This window comes from Mandrillus leucophaeus, unplaced genomic scaffold (assembly GCF_000951045.1).
Source record: "Mandrillus leucophaeus isolate KB7577 unplaced genomic scaffold, Mleu.le_1.0 Scaffold522, whole genome shotgun sequence".
NCBI lineage: Eukaryota > Metazoa > Chordata > Mammalia > Primates > Cercopithecidae > Mandrillus > Mandrillus leucophaeus.
The window spans coordinates 1,103,690-1,121,158 of NW_012105609.1; the positions used below are offsets into that span (position 1 = coordinate 1,103,690).

General features: G+C 57.0%; 2 protein-coding genes across 6 annotated transcripts in view; both read right to left on the minus strand.

Moving 5' to 3' along the window:
- Positions 1 to 4,468, minus strand: LCAT (lecithin-cholesterol acyltransferase). Its single transcript, XM_011996738.1, has 6 exons — positions 4,048 to 4,468; positions 3,152 to 3,308; positions 2,957 to 3,072; positions 2,768 to 2,863; positions 2,460 to 2,684; positions 1 to 593 (listed from the first exon to the last, which is right to left on the minus strand). Exons 1-6 carry the CDS (start codon positions 4,199 to 4,201, stop codon positions 19 to 21), a joined length of 1,323 nt encoding a protein of 440 aa, XP_011852128.1. The 5' UTR covers positions 4,202 to 4,468; the 3' UTR covers positions 1 to 18.
- The window catches only part of SLC12A4 (solute carrier family 12 (potassium/chloride transporter), member 4), a 23,797-nt gene continuing 10,756 nt past the window's right edge, over positions 4,429 to 17,469 (minus strand). For 4 of the 5 annotated variants that reach the window (XM_011996732.1, XM_011996733.1, XM_011996736.1 and 1 more), the window contains 21 exons: positions 16,989 to 17,135; positions 16,833 to 16,887; positions 14,186 to 14,316; positions 11,714 to 11,955; positions 11,353 to 11,567; positions 10,669 to 10,833; positions 10,491 to 10,589; positions 10,212 to 10,269; positions 9,877 to 10,051; positions 9,360 to 9,478; positions 8,185 to 8,283; positions 7,789 to 7,908; positions 7,438 to 7,542; positions 7,045 to 7,213; positions 6,548 to 6,743; positions 6,270 to 6,439; positions 6,050 to 6,181; positions 5,863 to 5,970; positions 5,467 to 5,651; positions 5,183 to 5,318; positions 4,429 to 5,029 (listed from right to left, as the gene is read on the minus strand). In XM_011996732.1, the coding sequence (XP_011852122.1) occupies positions 4,940 to 5,029; positions 5,183 to 5,318; positions 5,467 to 5,651; positions 5,863 to 5,970; positions 6,050 to 6,181; positions 6,270 to 6,439; positions 6,548 to 6,743; positions 7,045 to 7,213; positions 7,438 to 7,542; positions 7,789 to 7,908; positions 8,185 to 8,283; positions 9,360 to 9,478; positions 9,877 to 10,051; positions 10,212 to 10,269; positions 10,491 to 10,589; positions 10,669 to 10,833; positions 11,353 to 11,567; positions 11,714 to 11,955; positions 14,186 to 14,316; positions 16,833 to 16,887; positions 16,989 to 17,135 (2,916 nt within the window). In that variant the 3' untranslated portion in view covers positions 4,429 to 4,939. The remainder of the gene's footprint in view (positions 5,030 to 5,182; positions 5,319 to 5,466; positions 5,652 to 5,862; positions 5,971 to 6,049; positions 6,182 to 6,269; positions 6,440 to 6,547; positions 6,744 to 7,044; positions 7,214 to 7,437; positions 7,543 to 7,788; positions 7,909 to 8,184; positions 8,284 to 9,359; positions 9,479 to 9,876; positions 10,052 to 10,211; positions 10,270 to 10,490; positions 10,590 to 10,668; positions 10,834 to 11,352; positions 11,568 to 11,713; positions 11,956 to 14,185; positions 14,317 to 16,832; positions 16,888 to 16,988; positions 17,136 to 17,469) is intronic. The other variant, XM_011996735.1, reaches the window with a different exon arrangement.

A 17,469-nucleotide genomic window follows, 5' to 3' on the forward strand; every position in this document is an offset into this window, starting at 1 on the left:
GGCAGCAAAGGAAGGTCTTTATTCAGGAGGCGGGGGCTCTGGGCTGGCAGTCAGGGATGTAGGGGGACCCTGGCGGTAGGCACCCAGCAGGATAGCATTGATGTGCTCCAGGGTCTGGTTGCTGAAGACCATGTTGAGATGCTGTATCCCACGCAGGGGCAGCAGGTGCACGGGCTGCGGCTGGCGGCCCTGCCAGAGGCCACAGAGCTCAGTGCTGCGCGTGGCCACTGTGTCGTCACCGTCCTCATAGAGCACGTCCACAGGGTCCGTGTAGGGGAAGCCGTGGTCATAGATGTAGGTGCGGGGTGTGGGCAGGCCCACGCCATAAAGACAGTATACTTCCACGCCAGGCGCTGGGAGGCCTGCCAGGAGGTCACGTGACTGCAGCCACATGTACCAGCCTTCCTCAAAGTGCAGGTCTGCAAAGAAGCGCTGGAAGTCACGGCCTGTGTAGTTGAAGCTGGGGGTGGAAATGAACACGTGGTCCTCAGGCCAAGCCATGCGAGAGGGAAACATCCAGGGGGAGGTGGTTGTTATGCGCTGCTCCTCTTTCAGCTTGATGCTGGACATGATGGGGATGCCCTGGTTGTCACCTGTGGATAGGGAGCAAGATGGGACAGGGAGCCAGGCCTGGCTACCCCTGGCCCACAACCTGCTGAGTGTAGGCTCAGCCAGATGCTCACTCTTGCCCCTGCCCAATCTAGACATAGACTCTAAGCCACAGGCTTGAGAAGGCCTGATATTCAATGATGCTCAGTGTCGGCTTACTCAGTGAGAAGCTGTTGGGCGGAGCTGTAGGGCTTCAAAAGAAGGGCAGGGGCAGGCACCATGGCTCACTCCTGTAATCCCAACACTTTGGGAGGCTGAGGCAGGAGGATCACTTGAGGCCAGGAGTCCAAGACCAGCCTAGGCAATGCAGTGAGACCCTGTCTCTACAAAAAAAAAAAAAAAAAAAAAAATCAGCTGGGCATACTGGATTGCACCTCTAGTCCTTAGCTACTCAAAAGGCAAAGGCAGGAAGATTGCTTGACCCTAGGAATTTAAGGTTACAGTAACTATGATCATGTCACTGCACTGTAGCCTGGGTGACAGGACGAGATCCCAGCCTAAAAATAAATAGGGCTGGTTAATGTTGGCTCACGCCTGTAATCCCAGCACTTTGGGAGGCCGAGGCAGGCAGTTGACTTGAGGTCAGGAGTTCAAGACCAGCCTGGCCAACATGGGGAAGCCCCGTCTCTACTAAAAATACAAAAATTAGCCAGGCATGGTGGCACATGCCTGTGATCCTAGCTACTAGGGAGGCTGAGGCAAGAGAATCACTTGAACCTGGGAGGCGGAGGTTGCAGTGAGCGGAGATTGCACTACTGCATTCCAGCCTGGGAAACAGAGCGAGACTCCATCTCAAAATAAATAAACAAGTATTTTGTAAAAGGCCCAGCACAGTGGCTCACGCCTGTAATCCCAGCACTTTGGGAGGCTGAGGCAGGAAATCACTTAAGCTCAGGAGTTTGAGACCAGCCTGGGCAACATAGCAAGACTTTGTTTCTACTAAAAAATAAAAATAAATTAGGTGTGGTGGTGCGTGCCTATCGTCTCAGCTACCCAGGAGGCTGAGGCAGGAGGGTTGCTTGGGCCAGGGAGATTGAGGCTGCGGCTGTGATCGTGCCACTGCACTCCAGCCTGGGCAAGAGTGAGACCCTGTCTCAAAAAAAAAAAAAAAAAAATATGTAGGCGGGGCTTCCTGAGGACGGGGTGTGTGGGGATGGTGTGGGTGAGGCCCGGGATGTGTGGGGATGGTCAGGGCGGTGCTGGCTGTCTTCCCTTGGGCATGTGTCTCTCTGCTTCTTATGTGGCTTGTGCTGCATTGGGGGCCACAGAGTTGTGCTCCAGAAAGGGAGAAACAAGATGGTGTCTGTTTGGCATTTATTGGTGGTGTCTGATGAGTGTTTCTCTGTCCAGACTGTGTTTCTCTCTCCAGACCAGCTCCCACGGTACAGGGGGTGGGGAGTAGGTGGTAGCTGTGTCAGTGCTGGGCCCTGGTGCCACTCCCTAGGGAAGGGCAGGCGGGGCTCCGGGGGGTCTGGCCCTAGCTCTGGCAGACCCATCCTCAGTAAAGCACATCCCTCGGCAAAGGCGCTCCTGCGAGCAAGCGGAAGGCAGGCAAGGGTTGGGTAGGCAGGCTCTGGGGCTACAAGGAACAAACCTGGGGGCAGATAGCTGGAGTTCACTTTCTGTTTTCACCGCCCTTTTGCCATCACTGACACAGACTCTGGAAGGAGCCACCCTAATTGCTCAGGCCAGGGTCACTGCTCTGGAGGCCAGTGACAGCGAGCATGCCTGCCCAGGGGTGGTAGATGGCACCCCCAGAGGCCACCGTGAGCAGGAGCCGCAATGAAGGCAGGCCCAGGATCAGCTTCGTCTCACCCATCGCTGGGCCTAAGTGGTCGAGGCCTTCTCACCTGAGGCCAAGACCAGCATGGGCTTGATGGAGCCGCCCCAGGGAGCCCCAAGAGAGATGAAGCCATCGATGAAGCGGTCCTTCCAGGCCTGGGGCTGGCGCAGCAGGAAATAGAGCAAGTGTAGACAGCCAAGGCTGTGGCCAATGAGGAAGACAGGCTTCCCATAGGCAGCGTGCATCTCCTCCACCAGCCCTGCGAGCTTGTGGTAGTACTCCTCCTGCTGGCCTGCAGTGGGTGGGAGGGGTCAGGGCAGTTGGGGTCCGGGGCACCTGCCCCACCCCAAGCTGGTCATCCGTAGAGACACTCACCGGGCTCCAGCCGCCAGTCATAGGGGGCGGCGCGCACAGTCTCGTCCCGCACGTAGCCGTTGTTGACCAGGTTCTGCACCAGTGTGTGCAGGTACCCTGTGGGGGGAGCAGCAGCACCGGAGGCTGGGCCATGCCTGCTGTGGGCCAGCACCCCAGCCTGGAGCCCTAGCCCTGCCCTCTGACACAAACCTGCCAGCTTGCTGCTGTCCAGGTACTCCACAGAGTAGGTCTTGCCAAAGCCGGGGACACGGATCTGGACACCAGGGGCGTTGGACACAAGCCCAGAGCTCCGGTTGTAGACAACCCTGCAGGGCGGGGGTGCCACTCAGCAGCCAATAGCCAAGGAGCAGTGTGTCGGGGCTGGGGCGGAGCACATGGCTGTACCTGGTGTTATCGATCCAGCAGTCTACCCCGAGGGGTAGGAACATGTTGAGATCCAGCCAGATGGTGAAGAAGTCCTCTGTCTTGCGGTAGCACATCCAGTTCACCACATCTGGCTTGTCCAGCTTGGCTTCTAGCTGATTCCCCAGGCAGCCGGGCACTGTGAGTAGCGGCCCTCACTCTGGACTCTGGATTCCCCCGGTGACCCTTACCCCAGTCACCCCAGATGCTGCAGTGACCAGACCCACCCCCAACCTCCCACACCCTCAACCCTAGGTACAAAGCACACTTACCCTCCCCCGCTCACACCCCCTCTCCCCGCTGTCCCCCCAATAGCCAAAGCCCAGGCCTCCCTGAGGAAGGGAAGGTGCTGAGGTGCTGAGGCCAAGGCCGCTGACCCCTGCCTCTGCAGAGCAAACACCCAGCCTGGCGCTCCTTTATTTCCAAAGTCCAGGGTGGGAACAGATAGGTCTAGGGGCAGGGGGGCTGGGCTTAATAGGGGCCGGGCATGGATGGGCCTCTCCTGCTCACCGGTCCTGGGCTGGGCATCTTGTCCTTGGTGGGTGGGGGCCAAGGAAGGAGTGGTGGGGTTTGGCCCAGAGTCTGGTGTGGCTGTGGCTGACCACAGCTTGTGATGTCCCAGCCAAGACCTCAGGCACATCCTGTCCCCCACTCCGCCCCCCTGGGGTAGGCAACTGAGAGACACATAGTCGGGCGTCAGGGAGAAGGGAGGTCATTCCTCTATGGGACAAGCTTTTGGCCCCTCCCCACACCAAGGCAGGTACTTACACCGGGGCTTATGCAGGGCAGAAGGGTTTTGGCGGGGTCAGCTGCCAGGGGCTGGGGCCCAGGCTCCCCAGGGTCTGGCGTTTTGCATCAGGGGCCTGGTGGGGGCTTACCGAGGATGACGGGCCGTGTGTGGTTACTGAGCTCAGCCTTGGGCGTGGTGTGCGGGGGGAAGAGCACATTGAGGAGCCAGAAGGGGGCGGCAGGAGGGAGCAGCAGCCCCAGCAGCAGCGGCACCCACTGCCATGGGGAGCCGGGCGGCCCCATTCCAGCCCTGGTGCCTACTGCCAGAGGAAGCGGCACTGGGCTGGCCTTATCTGGTGTGGGAGTGGGAGGGGCCCTAGGGCCAGTGGGAGGGACGGCCTGGCCAGTGGGGGTTGTGGCCAGAGATTGCCGGAAAGGGGCACAGCCTCAGGGAGCCGGCTCTGGGCCTGGGTTCAGTTCCGCCTTCTTCTCTTGGCGCCAGGGGAAACAGAGCCGGGGCAGCAGGAGGCCCAGAAGTACACAATGTTTTATTGAAAAAGTCAGGCCTCAGCTCGGCTGTCTCCATTCGGCTCAGCTTGGTGGGGGGCCCTGCCCATAGTTGACTGAGCCAGATCTTCCTGCAGGCAGCTGGGCTGGACTCCCTCCCTGGCTACCCTTCCCTTCGTCTCTGATGGTGACATCCAAATAATAAATATGCAATAAATAGCGCTCCTGGACTGGGCTGCGCCAGCTGCCTTCAAACCCCACTCGGCCCCAACCAGACTTCTCTCGCCAGGACAGGCCTACTGGGGTGCTAGACAGTAAAGTCCCCAAACCTCCCACAGTCCCACAAGACCTGGGATCCATCTCCATTTTGAGGCCCAGGCCTGGTTTCCAAGGAGACCTAGCAAAGCTGGGTCCAGGACAGGGCCAGGCAAGCAGGGCTGGCAAGTGGGTGCTGGGAAGAGGCTGTTACCCCAGACCACAGCTTGTGATATCCTGGCCAAGACCTCGACTCCAGGCCACAAGATGACACTGGGCTCAGGAGTAGATGGTGATGACTTCACGGCCACCACCACGCACCAACAGCACCCGCTCAAGGCCCTCGGTCAGTACCTCGAGGAACTCCATGTCTGCAGGGCCTCAAGTCAAGGAGGCAGCAACAGAATCAATGGGTAACCAGGGCCACCTGGGCCACACCCACCCAGGGGGCCCGGGAGAGGAGCTGCTGGCCTGACCTCCCACGCTGCCCACCTCCCAGTTGCTGCCCCTCCACAAAGGGATCCAGTTCTCGTCGCCCTCGCTGTTCTTGGGTGGGCCAGGCATGTTTAGGAGAACCAGGCGGGCGTCGTGGGAGCGCGTGACAATGACTTCATTGAGCTTCACAGCGGTGTGCATGCGTCGCACGTTGGACTGGTCCCTACACGTAGTGCAGCCAATCACAGGTCACCATAAGCCATCCTGCAAGGAGGGTCCCCACCCCTGGTCCACCTAACACCACTTGTCTGCCCCACCCCACCTCCACCCCTAGATTCCAGCGCCACTGGGTCTGTTTTTGCTGCACTCACGGCTTAATATGCACCAGCTCCCGGAAATTGTCAGGGGCATGGCTGGGGTCCCAGGTCTCAGTCATGTACTTGTCCCTGGTCCATGTCATCTGGATCTTGTCAGCCCCCACTGCAGACTCATCTTCCTCGTCTGAGTACAGGCTCTCCAGCCGCAGGGCCGAGTGCCGATCCTTGACCAGCTGGGCCTGGGGACAATCGCAGGAGGTAGCCTTGGTCCCATAGGAAAAGGGGGACGGGGCCTGTCTGGCCCAATGTGACCACCCTGCCTCCGGGAAATGAGCACTGGCTTGGGTAGGGCTGCGGTGAGTCATTCTGATTCCTCCACACCCACCGATGCGGTCTCTAAAGGCCTGACCCTGCCACCCGCCCTGCCACAGTACCACAAAGGGCACTGACTTCTCGCTCCCGCTCAGTCTTGGTCAGTCTCATCTGCCGCAGCATCTGCGACCGCTGCTCCATCATCAGCGTCCGCTCGTAGGTGTATGCAGAGATGTCACTGTTATGCTGGGGAGAGGGTAGGCCGTGAGGACCCAGCTGCATGGGACATGGTATCCACGGGGCCAGGGCAGGACAGGGAGCTCACCATCTCCACCACCTCCACCTCGGCCTCAAGGCGCAGATGGTACAGGAAGACGGCCAGGTCCTTCTTCATCTGGATGCTATTATCATCCATCTGGGCCACTGTGAAGATGCGCATCCGGCACTTCCTCCAGACCTGAGGCAAGGGACCGGGTGGGCCATTTGGTCACAGCCGCTCCTCCGAGGGCCTAGCCCCTCTCACCTGCACCCACCCCCCAGCCCACCTTATGCTGGCGCAGCAGGAAGGGCAGAAGCATAAGCATGCCGCCGTCATGCACGATCCACCACACGTCTATGTGGCCCTCCAGGTAGCGCTCGTGGTTGCTGGGGTAGAAGGCGATGTTCTTGGGCACGAGCAGGGCCAGGTGGGCAGCCGTAGTGCAGCGCACGGTGTCTGGGGAGGAGGGGCACGGCTGACCACCAGCCTGTGGCCCTCTGGCCGCTGCCACCTCACTTCACCCCTGCCCACCAGGCTCAGCCCAGGCCCCAGGCCCTCACACACCAATGAAGGTCTTCCAGGCACGGGGGTCCTCGCTCTGTCGCCAGCCGTAGGGCCAGCCCAGCACCACAGAGTTATGCCGCATGCCGCCCAGGCCACAGGACTGGATGAGGTGGGCCAGCCCCTCCCGCACCTTGCTGGCCACCACCACCTGGCAGAAACCCTTCACCTTCTCAATCTCCATCATGTTCTTGATGGTCTGTGGGGAACACACCCAGGGCCAACGGGAAGCCATCAGCTTCCCGCCTCTGGGCTCCCTCCCAAGGCCCCTTGGGAACAAAACGACTTCGGGGTGGAGGAGGGCCTGGGGGCAACAAGCTGCCTACCCGGAGCCCAAGTTTTCAAGATGGGACTGCTGGCCCCTCCTTGTGCCAGCTCTCAGGTGGCAGCAGTGCTGGCTGCCTGGCTGGTCACGCTCGCCAAGATTGGGCCCTTCCCCTCCGTCAGCTGCAGCCCAGACTCCTGTAGTCTGGCTCAGCTCTCACCCCCGAAACAGGTACCTGCTCGGCAGCCTGGGCCTCGCCATAGCTCTCCAAGAAGCTCCCCTGGATGACAGAACCAACAATGGTCAGGCCCTTGCCGGCCTTGAGCTGGGAGGCGAAGGTGAGGAGCCGTGGGTACTTCACGTGCAGGTCCTCGTCCAGCTTCAGTAGCACCAGCAGCTGTGGCCTGCAGTGGCCGGGTGGGGGAGCCTGAGACCAGGGCCAGCCGTTCCAGGGAGCCCCTCCTCTTCTTCTCTTCTTGGGTGATGGTCCCTGCGGGTTTGGGTAGCATGGCCCAGGAGGGTGCCCCTGGCAGCCCCAGGACGGGGAGCTGACACCTCTCGACCCTCTGACCCCGACAGCGACCCCTGAGAACCTCTGCACCCTGGCCAGGGTCTGGTGGGAACTCACCGCCAGTTCTTGGTATGAGGAGGCCCCTCCTCCAGCCGCAACAGCGCGTAGCGGGCGGCACTCAGGGACAGGCCTCGGATCCCGTCACCCCACTCCTTCTCAGCCCTGCAGATTCCACCACAGCTGGTGAGCCCCTGGTGCTGCCCAGGGGGTTCTGTCTATATGGATGCGAGATGGAGGGGTTCTGCCCCTCAAGACCACCCCGGGTCCTGAGTTACAGTCCCCAGTCTTGGCACCCACGGTGGCCCAGCTCCCCGCCCACCCCAACGTCAGACCACCCTGCCTGTTCGGCTGGGCCCCCTCAGGGCAGTGCAGGCTGCCGGCAGAGGCCAGGTGGCAGCGCTCACTCACCCTTGGTACTCGATGTATTTGTAGATCATGCCGGCGATGAGCATGGCCACCAGGGCATAGTACCAGGAGGAGACAAACATAAGGGCCAGGCAGAGGCTCATGCCCAGGAAGGACAGCGCCCTGGGCCAGAGGGGAGGGCAGAGTCAGGGCAGGACCAGGAGGGCCCCTGGCCACAGCCTGGCCCATGCCCTGGCGGCCCTGTCAGGTCCCAGGTGGGAGGTCCCAGGTGGGTGGTCAGGTCACTGGGTGGGAGACCCAGGTCCAGTTCCTCCCCAGCCCCATAAACTCCCTCCCCACAGTGTTTCATCAAGACCTACCTACCCGGGAAGCCCAGGCCTCATCCAGAATGAAGCTCCTGGCCTCCCCAGGGCCTCCCGTGTCAGAGGCGTGGCTCACCAGTGATAGTACTTGAACCGGGGCCGCCAGTTGGGGGTCCTCAGGAGTGTCTGCACTGCACAGGCCAGGTTCACGAACAGGTAGCACATCAGAAAGAACCTGTGGCACAGGGGACGGTTGGTGAAGAGCAGCCACCTTGGCAGCCAGGGGCCTGACATCAAGCTGGGACTGGCCCTGCCCTGCATGGCTTGGCCAGGTCTTCTCAACCTCATTGCTGCCACTTTCATGGCCTGAGGTGATGAGACTACTGTGGAGGAGTCCTTGGAGATTGCAGAGGATGGGCAAGGGTTCGCCAGCGGAGGAGGTAGGAAAGGGAGTAACGGGGCAGAGCTGGAGGGTGGTACAGGGGTGGTAGGAAGAGCTCAGTGCCTGGAGACTCTAGGCCACACTCAGGCCTCTGGCCTGGGTGACCAGCTGGATGAGGGGCTGCCATGCATGAAGGGGAGGATGCAAGATGAGCCGGACCATTTGAATGCACCCAGTCAGAGACACTTAAGAGTCACTGTGGTGGGTGTGGGAGTCCCAGGCATGGGCAGGGCTGGCTGCATCAGCCCTCCGGGAAGGCAGCTGAGGATGGGAGCACAGGAAGGAAGGAGGCAGGTGGATCATCTGATGTCAGGAGTTCGACACCAGCCTGGTCAAGATGGTAAAACCTCATCTCTACTAAAAATACAAAAAATTAGCTGGGCGTGGTGGTGCATGTCTGTAATCCCAGCTACTCAGGAGGCTGAGGCAGGAGAATTGCTTGAACCCAGGAGGCGGAGGTTGCAGTGAGCCAAGATCACGCCATTGCACTCCAGCCTAGGTGACAGAGTGAGACTCCGTCTCAAAACAAAACAAAACAAAAAAACAACAGATGGAAGGGGCAGCAGTGGCTTCAGGGAGGCATGAGGGACGTGGTGATTGCCCTGTCCAGGGGAGAGGTCTGCCAGCCACCTGCTTTGGGGGCTCTCTCAGGGAGGTGTGGACCTGTTGGTCACTTTATAGCTTTGGCATAGGTGCCAGGCTTGCTTCTAAATGCAGGGGTGGGCTGAGCCCTGCCAGGCCACATCTCCCCATGCAGCCTGCCACATCTCCCAGCTGCGCCCCCAACACCAGACACAGCCACGGGGAGGTGCTGGGGTTCAGGGACCCTTTCCCAGAACATCCCCCTGTCCTGCCCAGCCCCAGCTCACATGGATAGGATGGGGGCCACCATGTCGAGGGAGGCGATGAGGATGCCCAGCTCGGCGATGAGTGCCGTCAGGAGGAGTGCCCATGTGGGTTCACCATTCACCTTCCCGTGGCCAAATACCTGTGTGCACCAGGAAGGAAGCTGGCCCTGTCACCTCCATTCCACACCTTGGGCCCCAGACCCCAGCCTGGCCTCCCTCACCCCCAGGGCCCTCCTTGGGGGCTTAGGCCGCCTCTGTGCCTATCCCTGTGGGTGTCACCAGTCTCCCTGACTCCACTTCCCCAGGCCTCTCTCCTTTGGATGAGCCCTAAACAGGCCATGAAGATTCTGGGTCCAAGGCAGCTCCAGGCCCAGGGCAGTGTCAGCCCAGGACACTTCTCAGTAGCTCCTCATGGATGGCCGCCTGGCCCCGGGGCTACTGAGGACAGGACACACTGCATCTGTGTTCCCTCTCTCTCTCCCCAGCTGGGCGAGGGCCTGGGAGCAGCCAGGCCATGGGGGAGTGCAGAAGGGCTCACCCGGAGGAAGGGGATGATGTTGTCCTTGGCAATGGCCTGCAATAGGCGCGGTGCCCCCGTGAGGCTCTGGAGGCCAGCACCACATGTTGAAAAGAAGGAGCCGATGACAATGACCCAGGGTGAAGGCCAGGCCAGTGTGCCCACCACCAAGTTCCTGCTGACGCCATCGCCATACCTGCAGGGGCCACCAGAGTGAGGGATGTCAGGGATCCGGAAGGACAACACAGACCACCAAAGGTAGCCAGCAGCCTGAGGACCACCCACAGGGTTGGGGGCTGGTGTGAAGGCAGGCCAAAGTCCAGCCGCTGCTACAGAGAGGGGCCCAGCTCACTCACTTGTCCCGGAGAACCACACCCTCGATGCAGGCGCCAAAGAGAACCACACTGCTGAAGTCTGTGGTGGCATCAAGGAAAACTCGGCCTCCGCCACCCCACTGTCCCTGAACAGGACAGACCGCAAGGACTGGGAGTATCATGGTGTGTATGTGTATGTGTGCATGAGAAGGGGAGCTATATATGAGTGTGTGGGGTGTATGTGTATGTTAGCTGGCGATGTGCACAGGCCAAGCGCCTCCCGTCCTCTGCCCAACCTGCCCCAGGCCTGGGAAAGGATACACACGAGGGAAGTTGTAATGATGGCCAGAATGGTCCCCACAGGGATGGACTTCTGGGCATCACGGAGGTCCCCAGAGCGGTTTGAGCCAGCCATGATACCTCCAAAAACAGATGAGACTCCCTCAGGGGCTCCCCGGGATTGGGGACAGGGATGGGTGGGTAGGCAGGCAGGGCTCACCTGTCACAGAAGGGAAGAAGATGCCGACCAGCACGGTGAATGATGTGGCGATGTCGGCCACCACGTACAGAGGCAGGCTCTCTTTCAGGCTCGGGGCATCTGCAGAGGGCAGCCCATGCTTCTCCACGATGTCACCCTTCTCCAGGTAGGCGCTCCACAGGTTTTCTGCAGGGGTAGCTGTGTCACCACCACAGCCGCCCCCGACTACCCCGGGCAGTTTGGGGCAGCCTAGCCAGAGGCTGCAGATGCAGGGCAGTTTTGGGGACTCAGGAGACAGCTTCAGCTCAATGACTGCAGTGTCAGCCACAGGGCTACCCTGACCACAGGGAAGGAGCTGCCCAGCTAGAAGTCAACAGACAAAGGTGGCTGAACCACCATCACCCAGAGCCCCCTACTGCCCGCCTCACACAAAGGCCTTTATGGATCCTGTGGGAACATCCCCAGGCAGTGTCAGGGGCTGGTGGCTAGGGAAGACAGGCTGCTGCAGGCCTTGGATGCTGGCCAGACAGGCTTCACTCACTCCAAACTCGGCTGCCAGGAGCCAGGCTGGGAGGACACTGCTGGGCTGGGAAGGCGGCCAGTCCTGCCCCCATTCCCAAGCTGGCCGCACAAGGACAGCTCTGTGCTCTGCACCCCTGCTCAGCCTGTGGGTTCGAGAGCAGGAGGATGGGAGGGAGGACCCACCCTGGAGCACACCAGCAGCTGCCCCGGGGATGCCAGGGATCTCGGTCACATTGTTGAGCAGGAAGTAGGGGTCGCAGGAGTCGGTGGTAAGGTTCGGGCTGTGGCAGAAGAAACTCCATAGCTGGGTGGCCACTGTCTCATTGTCTACTACAGCTGTCTTGGCACAGATGTCAAACTGGTCCCGGGACAGGGTCCTGTTGCCCAGCATGCATACCCTGTGAGGGACAGAAGCATTGGCACCTGCTCAGCTTGAGGCCCCTGCTTGTGCTCACCCTGCAGTCTCTGGGATCTAGGGCATCAAAGGCTGGCTACATGAGAGGGATGTCCATGCAATGCCCAGATAAATTCCTGGGTTACTTACGGAAACACGGGAGGGTCAAATATAGACTTGATGCCCCCAGCATAGATGGAAAGGATGGAGATGATCACACAGGCCAGGAAGAGTGAGGCAAATTTGTTCACATACTTGACCCCCACAAACACCACCAGGGTCATAAAGGTCAGGAAAATAGTCCCATACACACGCATATTGTTCAAAGTGGCATTCGACGTGTCATGAGCGCCCAGTGGGTAAAAAATGGCAGCCGGTGGGGCAATGTAGGTCTGAAACAAGAAGATGGATAAGGAGGGTTTTATCTTCTTATTTGGAAAGTGAAACTTGTCATTTTGGTTTTCTTTTTAAGAGTACCTAAAAGAGGCTGGGCGCAGTGACTCAGGCCTGTAATCCCAGCACTTTGGGAGGCCGAGGTAAGGGGATCACTTGAGGTCAGGAGTTCATGACTAGCCTGGCTAACATGGGGAAACCCCATCTCTACTAAAAATACAAAAATTAGTTGGGCGTGGTGGCACATGCCTGTAATCCCAGCTACTGGAGGCTGAGGCAGGAGAATCGCTTGAATCCAGGAAGTAGAAGTTGCAGTGAGCAGAGATCACACCACTGCACTCCAGCCTGGGTGACAGAGGGAGACTCCGTCTCAAAAAAAAAAAAAAAAATAGGCCAGCGCTGTGGTTCACGTCTATAATTCCAGCACTTTGGGAGGCTGAGGCAGTGGATCACTTGAGGTCAGGAGTTTGAGACCAGCCTGGCCAATATGGTGAAACCCCATCTCTACTAAAAATACAAAAATTAGTGGTGCAAAAACTGGTGGTAGTGGTGCATGCCTGTAATCCCAGCTACTCCGGAGGCTGAGGCAGGAGAATCACTTCAGTCTCAGAGGCGATGGTTGCAGTGAGTAGAGATCACGCCACTGCACTCCAGTCTGGGCGACAAAGTGAGACCATCAAAAAAATAAATGAATAGGCCGGGCGCAATGGCTCACGCCTGTAATCTCAGCACTCTGAGAGGCCGAGGCGGGAGGATTGCCTGAACTCAAGAGTTCGAGACAATCCCAGGCAACTTGTTGAAACTAAAACACAAAAAATTAGCTGGGCATGGTGGCGTGAGCCTGTAATCCCAGCTACTCGGGAGGCTGAGGCAGGAGAATCGCTTGAATCTAGGCGGTAGAAATTGCAGTGAGCTGTGATCACGCCACTGCACTCCAGCTTAAGCAACAGAGTGAGACTCCGTCTCAAAATAAATAAATAAATAAATAAATAAATTTAAAAAATAAAAAATAAGAGTACCTAAAAGAAGCCAGTCACAAAAGGTCACGTATTACATGATTCTGTTTATATGAAATGTCCAGAATAAGCAAACACCGAGGCAGAAAGCAGATTCCTGGTTGCCAGTGCTGGCAGCGAATGGAGAGTAACTGCTAAGGGGGTTCTGGGGATGATGAAAATGTTCTAGAATTGACTGCAACTCTGTGAATATACTATAAAACATTGAATTGTACACTTCCAATGGTATGTAAATTGGCATGGGAATTGCATGGTATGTAAATTATATGTTAATAAAGCTATTATGTAAAAACAAGCAAACAAAAAGGATCCGAACATAGATGCCAACCTGAATCACTAAATAGCCAAAGTGGAACAGTTTGAGCACGAAAATAAATAATAATAGTATTGGATTACAACCCAAAGAATAAAGTAAATATCCAGAAGTCCATTCAGATATAATGACATGGCTGAATACATAAACAGGAGAAGGGACAAATCCCACATAACGAATGTAGAAAGGATATAAAAAACGAAAACAAACCAAAGCCCCCCAAAATCAGAAGGTGCAGGGTCCATGCTGCAGGTAGAGGACCTGGAGGCAAAAGCAGCCAGGCAGTCCCTCTAGGTACCTCCTACCCTCTGGATCCCCAGGGGCAGGCACCTGTCACCCCATGCCTCCCGCAGCTCCTTGCCTCTTCTCCCACTGCTGCGGCAGTTAATTGGGGAATTAGAAGCTGAGGCTGACAGAGCTCCCATGGGGCTCATGGAGCGGGCACCAACCTCCAGCAGGGTCCTGTGGCTGCTTATCCTGATTGAAGGACAAGGAGAAGGTGGATCTGAAGTGCCCTGGCACAGAGCCCCAGGGGACACAGAGCTAGCCAGAGCCCACACAAGCCCAGAAGGAAGCCTGCATCACCACCAAGATCTGTCACTGAGCTAAATACAACAGTTCCTGGAACCCTTGCCATGGCTGCCATGGTGCCCAGGTGGATGGAACATCCAGGGCCGAGGTGAAGGCGGCCAGGCCTCTTTCTTGCCTGACCCAAACTGGCATGGAAGTGAAAGAAAAACCAGCCTGAGCAAAGGTCTTTGTCTCTTGAAGAGGCTTTCTACTTTATAATGCCCAGGCGGTGGCCAGAGGTGTGGGGATGAACAGCCTGGAACTTCTGTTTAGAGTCCAAAGGGACTGTCTGGACATGGCCAGAGTTGGCCAGGGCTTAGCCTGACTCACCAGCAAGATCTCGATGGCCCCCAGGATGTACATGGCTGCTGCGAATGTCGTTCCCAGGTAGAAGCACAGGCCCACAGCACCTCCAAATTCTGGCCCCAGTGAACGAGAAATCATGAAATAGGAGCCCCCAGCTACAGCAGAGAAATGAAAATGTGCACAGGTCAAGGCTGGTTCTTCTTCAAGGGGTCTCCCTGTGACAAGCCTGCACAACCGCCTGGAAGGACAGGGACTGCTTTTCCCATTTATGGATGAGTAGAGGGGCTGGGAAACCTGCCCAAGGCTGCATGGTGGGTAAGCATCCAGGCTGGCATTCGATCCTATCCCCATCTGATTTGAATGTCCAGCTCTAGTCTGCAGCAGTGGCTGAGTGGCCACTGTCCTCCAATGCCCTGTGCACAGCCCCCAGCCTCTTCTGGCTGGGTGTGTCCCATCTCAGCCCGCCTCACCTTCCTGAGGCCTGTGCCTTTGTTAGTCTGACCCCTCCAGACCACGGCAGGGACTATGTCTTATCCAGTCTTTTGGCCCTAAGGCCCACCACAGGGCCTGCCACCAGGTGAGTGTCCACAGGTCCTGCCCTGAATCGGTGCTTCTACCAAAGTCTAACACCCTTGCAAGACTCAGAGAGTCATGACTAGGCCCCAGGGTGACAAGCACAGGGGGACAAGTCATCTCATGTTGCTGGTTGTATCTGCTGCTGAGACAATGTCTCTTGTGAAAATCTGGAAACAGGGATCAAGAAATTCTTTCAGAGTCAATCTGGCTGGGCGTGGTGGCTCATGCCTATAATCCCAGCATTCTGGGAGGCTGAGGTGAGTGGACTGCTTGAGCTCAGGGGTTCCAGACCAGTCTGGGCAACATGGCGAGACCCTGTCTCTACTGAAAAAAGGAAATTATAAAAAATATACATTTAAAAAAAAAGGCTGGGCGCAGTGGCCCACGCCTGTAATCCTAGCACTTTGGGAGGCCGAGATTGGCAGATTGCCTGAGCTCAGAAGTTTGTGACCAGCCTGGGCAACACGATGAAACTCCGTCTCTACTAAAATACAAAAAATTAGCCAGGTGTGGTGGTGAGTGCCTACAGTCCCAGCTACTGAGGAGGCTGAGGCAGGAGAATCGTCTGAACCTGGGAGGCAGAGGTTGCAGTGAGCCGAGATTAGAGTGAAGTGAGCCACTTCACTCCAGCCTAGGCGACAGAGTGAGACTCTGTCTCAAAAAAAAAAAAAAAAAGTCAGCTGGGCACGGTGGCTCACATCTGTAATCCCAGCACTTTGGGAGGCCGAGGTAGGCAGATGACTTGAGGTCAGGAGTTCGAGACCCGCCTGGCCAACATGGTGAAACCCCATCTCTACTAAAAATACAAAAATGTGGTGGTTGCCTGTAATCCCAGCTATTCAGGAGGCTGAGGCATGAGAATCACTTAGAATTGCTTAAACCTAGGCCGGGCGCGGTGGCTCAAGCCTATAATCCCAGCACTTTGGGAGGCCGAGACGGGCGGATCATGAGGTCAGGAGATCGAGACCATCCTGGCTAACACGGTGAAACCCCGTCTCTACTAAAAAATACAAAAAAACTAGCCAGGCGAAGTAGCGGGTGCCTGTAGTCCCAGCTACTCGGGAGGCTGAGGCAGGAGAATGGCGTGAACCCGAGAGGAGGAGCTTGCAGTGAGCTGAGATCTGGCCACTGCACTCCAGCCTGGGTGACAGAGCAAGACTCCGTCTCAAAAAAAAAAAGAATTGCTTAAACCTGGAAAGTGGAGGTTGCAGTGGTCTGAGATCATGCCACTGCACTCCAGCCTGGGTAATAAAGCAAGACTCTGTCTCAAAAAACACACCGAAAAACCAAAATCAAAAAACTGTTCTCAACACTTGGGAAACACACACACGTACACATGTAAACACATACACATAAATGCATAGATATATATACATACATATACTTTTGGGAAATATATATAATTTATATAAATAGAGTGTGCATATGCGATACTTCATAAGACCCTAAGACCTATATATACCAAAAGGCGAATAGTAATGATCTCAGGATGGTGGGATTATTGGTGCTTTTACTTTTCCATTCTACACTTTTCTGCACTTTTTTATTTATTTTTTTTGAGATGAAGTCTTGCTCTGTCACCCAAGCCGGCGCAATCTTGGCTCACTGCAACCTCTGCCTCCCGGGTTCAAGCAATTCTCTGCCTCAGCCTCCCAAGTAGCTGGGATTACAGCCACCCACCACCATGCCTGGCTAATTTTGGTATTATTAGTAGAAATGGTATTTCACCATCTTGGCCAGGCTGGTCTTGAACTCCTGACATTGTGATGCACCTGCCTTGGCCTCCCAAAGTGCTGGGATTACAGGCGTGAGCCACTGCACCCGGCCTTTTCTGTACTTTCAAACCTTCTTACAGTAAACATACATTGTCCTTTTTTTTTTTTGGTATTGCTTTTACATTAACAAAAACCACAATGGCACTCTCCAGCTCTGTCAAGCAGTAAAGCTTCTACGTGGGCACTGTCCTGGCATCAGGGATTGGGAGCCCACTACAGAAGTGCTTGGGGCAGGGGTGTGCTATGGGGGTTCCCAGGTAGGTCAAGGCAGATTCTGGGCCCTTTTATCTTCCACCAGGCCTTGGGTGGCGCTCACTGACCTGGAACAACACCGTTGGTGGCGATGGCGCTCATGGAGATGGCCGTCAGCAGGGTCTGTGGGAAGGAGGGCCTGGGTGAGTGGCTCAGCTGAGTGGGCTCTGTGGCGGCAGCCATGGCCCACGCCCAGCCCACCCCTGCCACGCCAGGACACTCACACAGCAGCAGCAGATGAGCACGATGAGGAGAGCCTGTAGCACACCAGCCGTGCCCACCATCCAGGTCAGCCGCAGGAATAGGATAACCCCGAAGATATTCTGCAGGCAGGGCAGGTACACCCCCATGAGGGTGCCCATGCTGGGCGCCTGTACGAACACGAAGGGAGGGGGCGAGTAGAGCATCAGAGGGATGCACCATGGAGGGTCAGCCCTAGTCACTCAGCAGGCCCCCTCCCCTGATGGGGCCCCAGGGAACACAGCGGGTAGGGGTGACAGCTAGAATGTCTCTATTGACTTTCATATAGGAAGACAGTTGAGTCTGGGAAGGTGTAAAACCTGATTCTTTTTAAAAACCCACATTGAGCTTTAGAACCTTAACTCTCTCTCAAGGTACTGCCTCCTTCCCTTCCTCTCTCCTGCTAAACTTCTAGAAAGAGGGGTTTGTCTCAGATCTCCACCTTCTCACCCAGCAGGCCCTAAG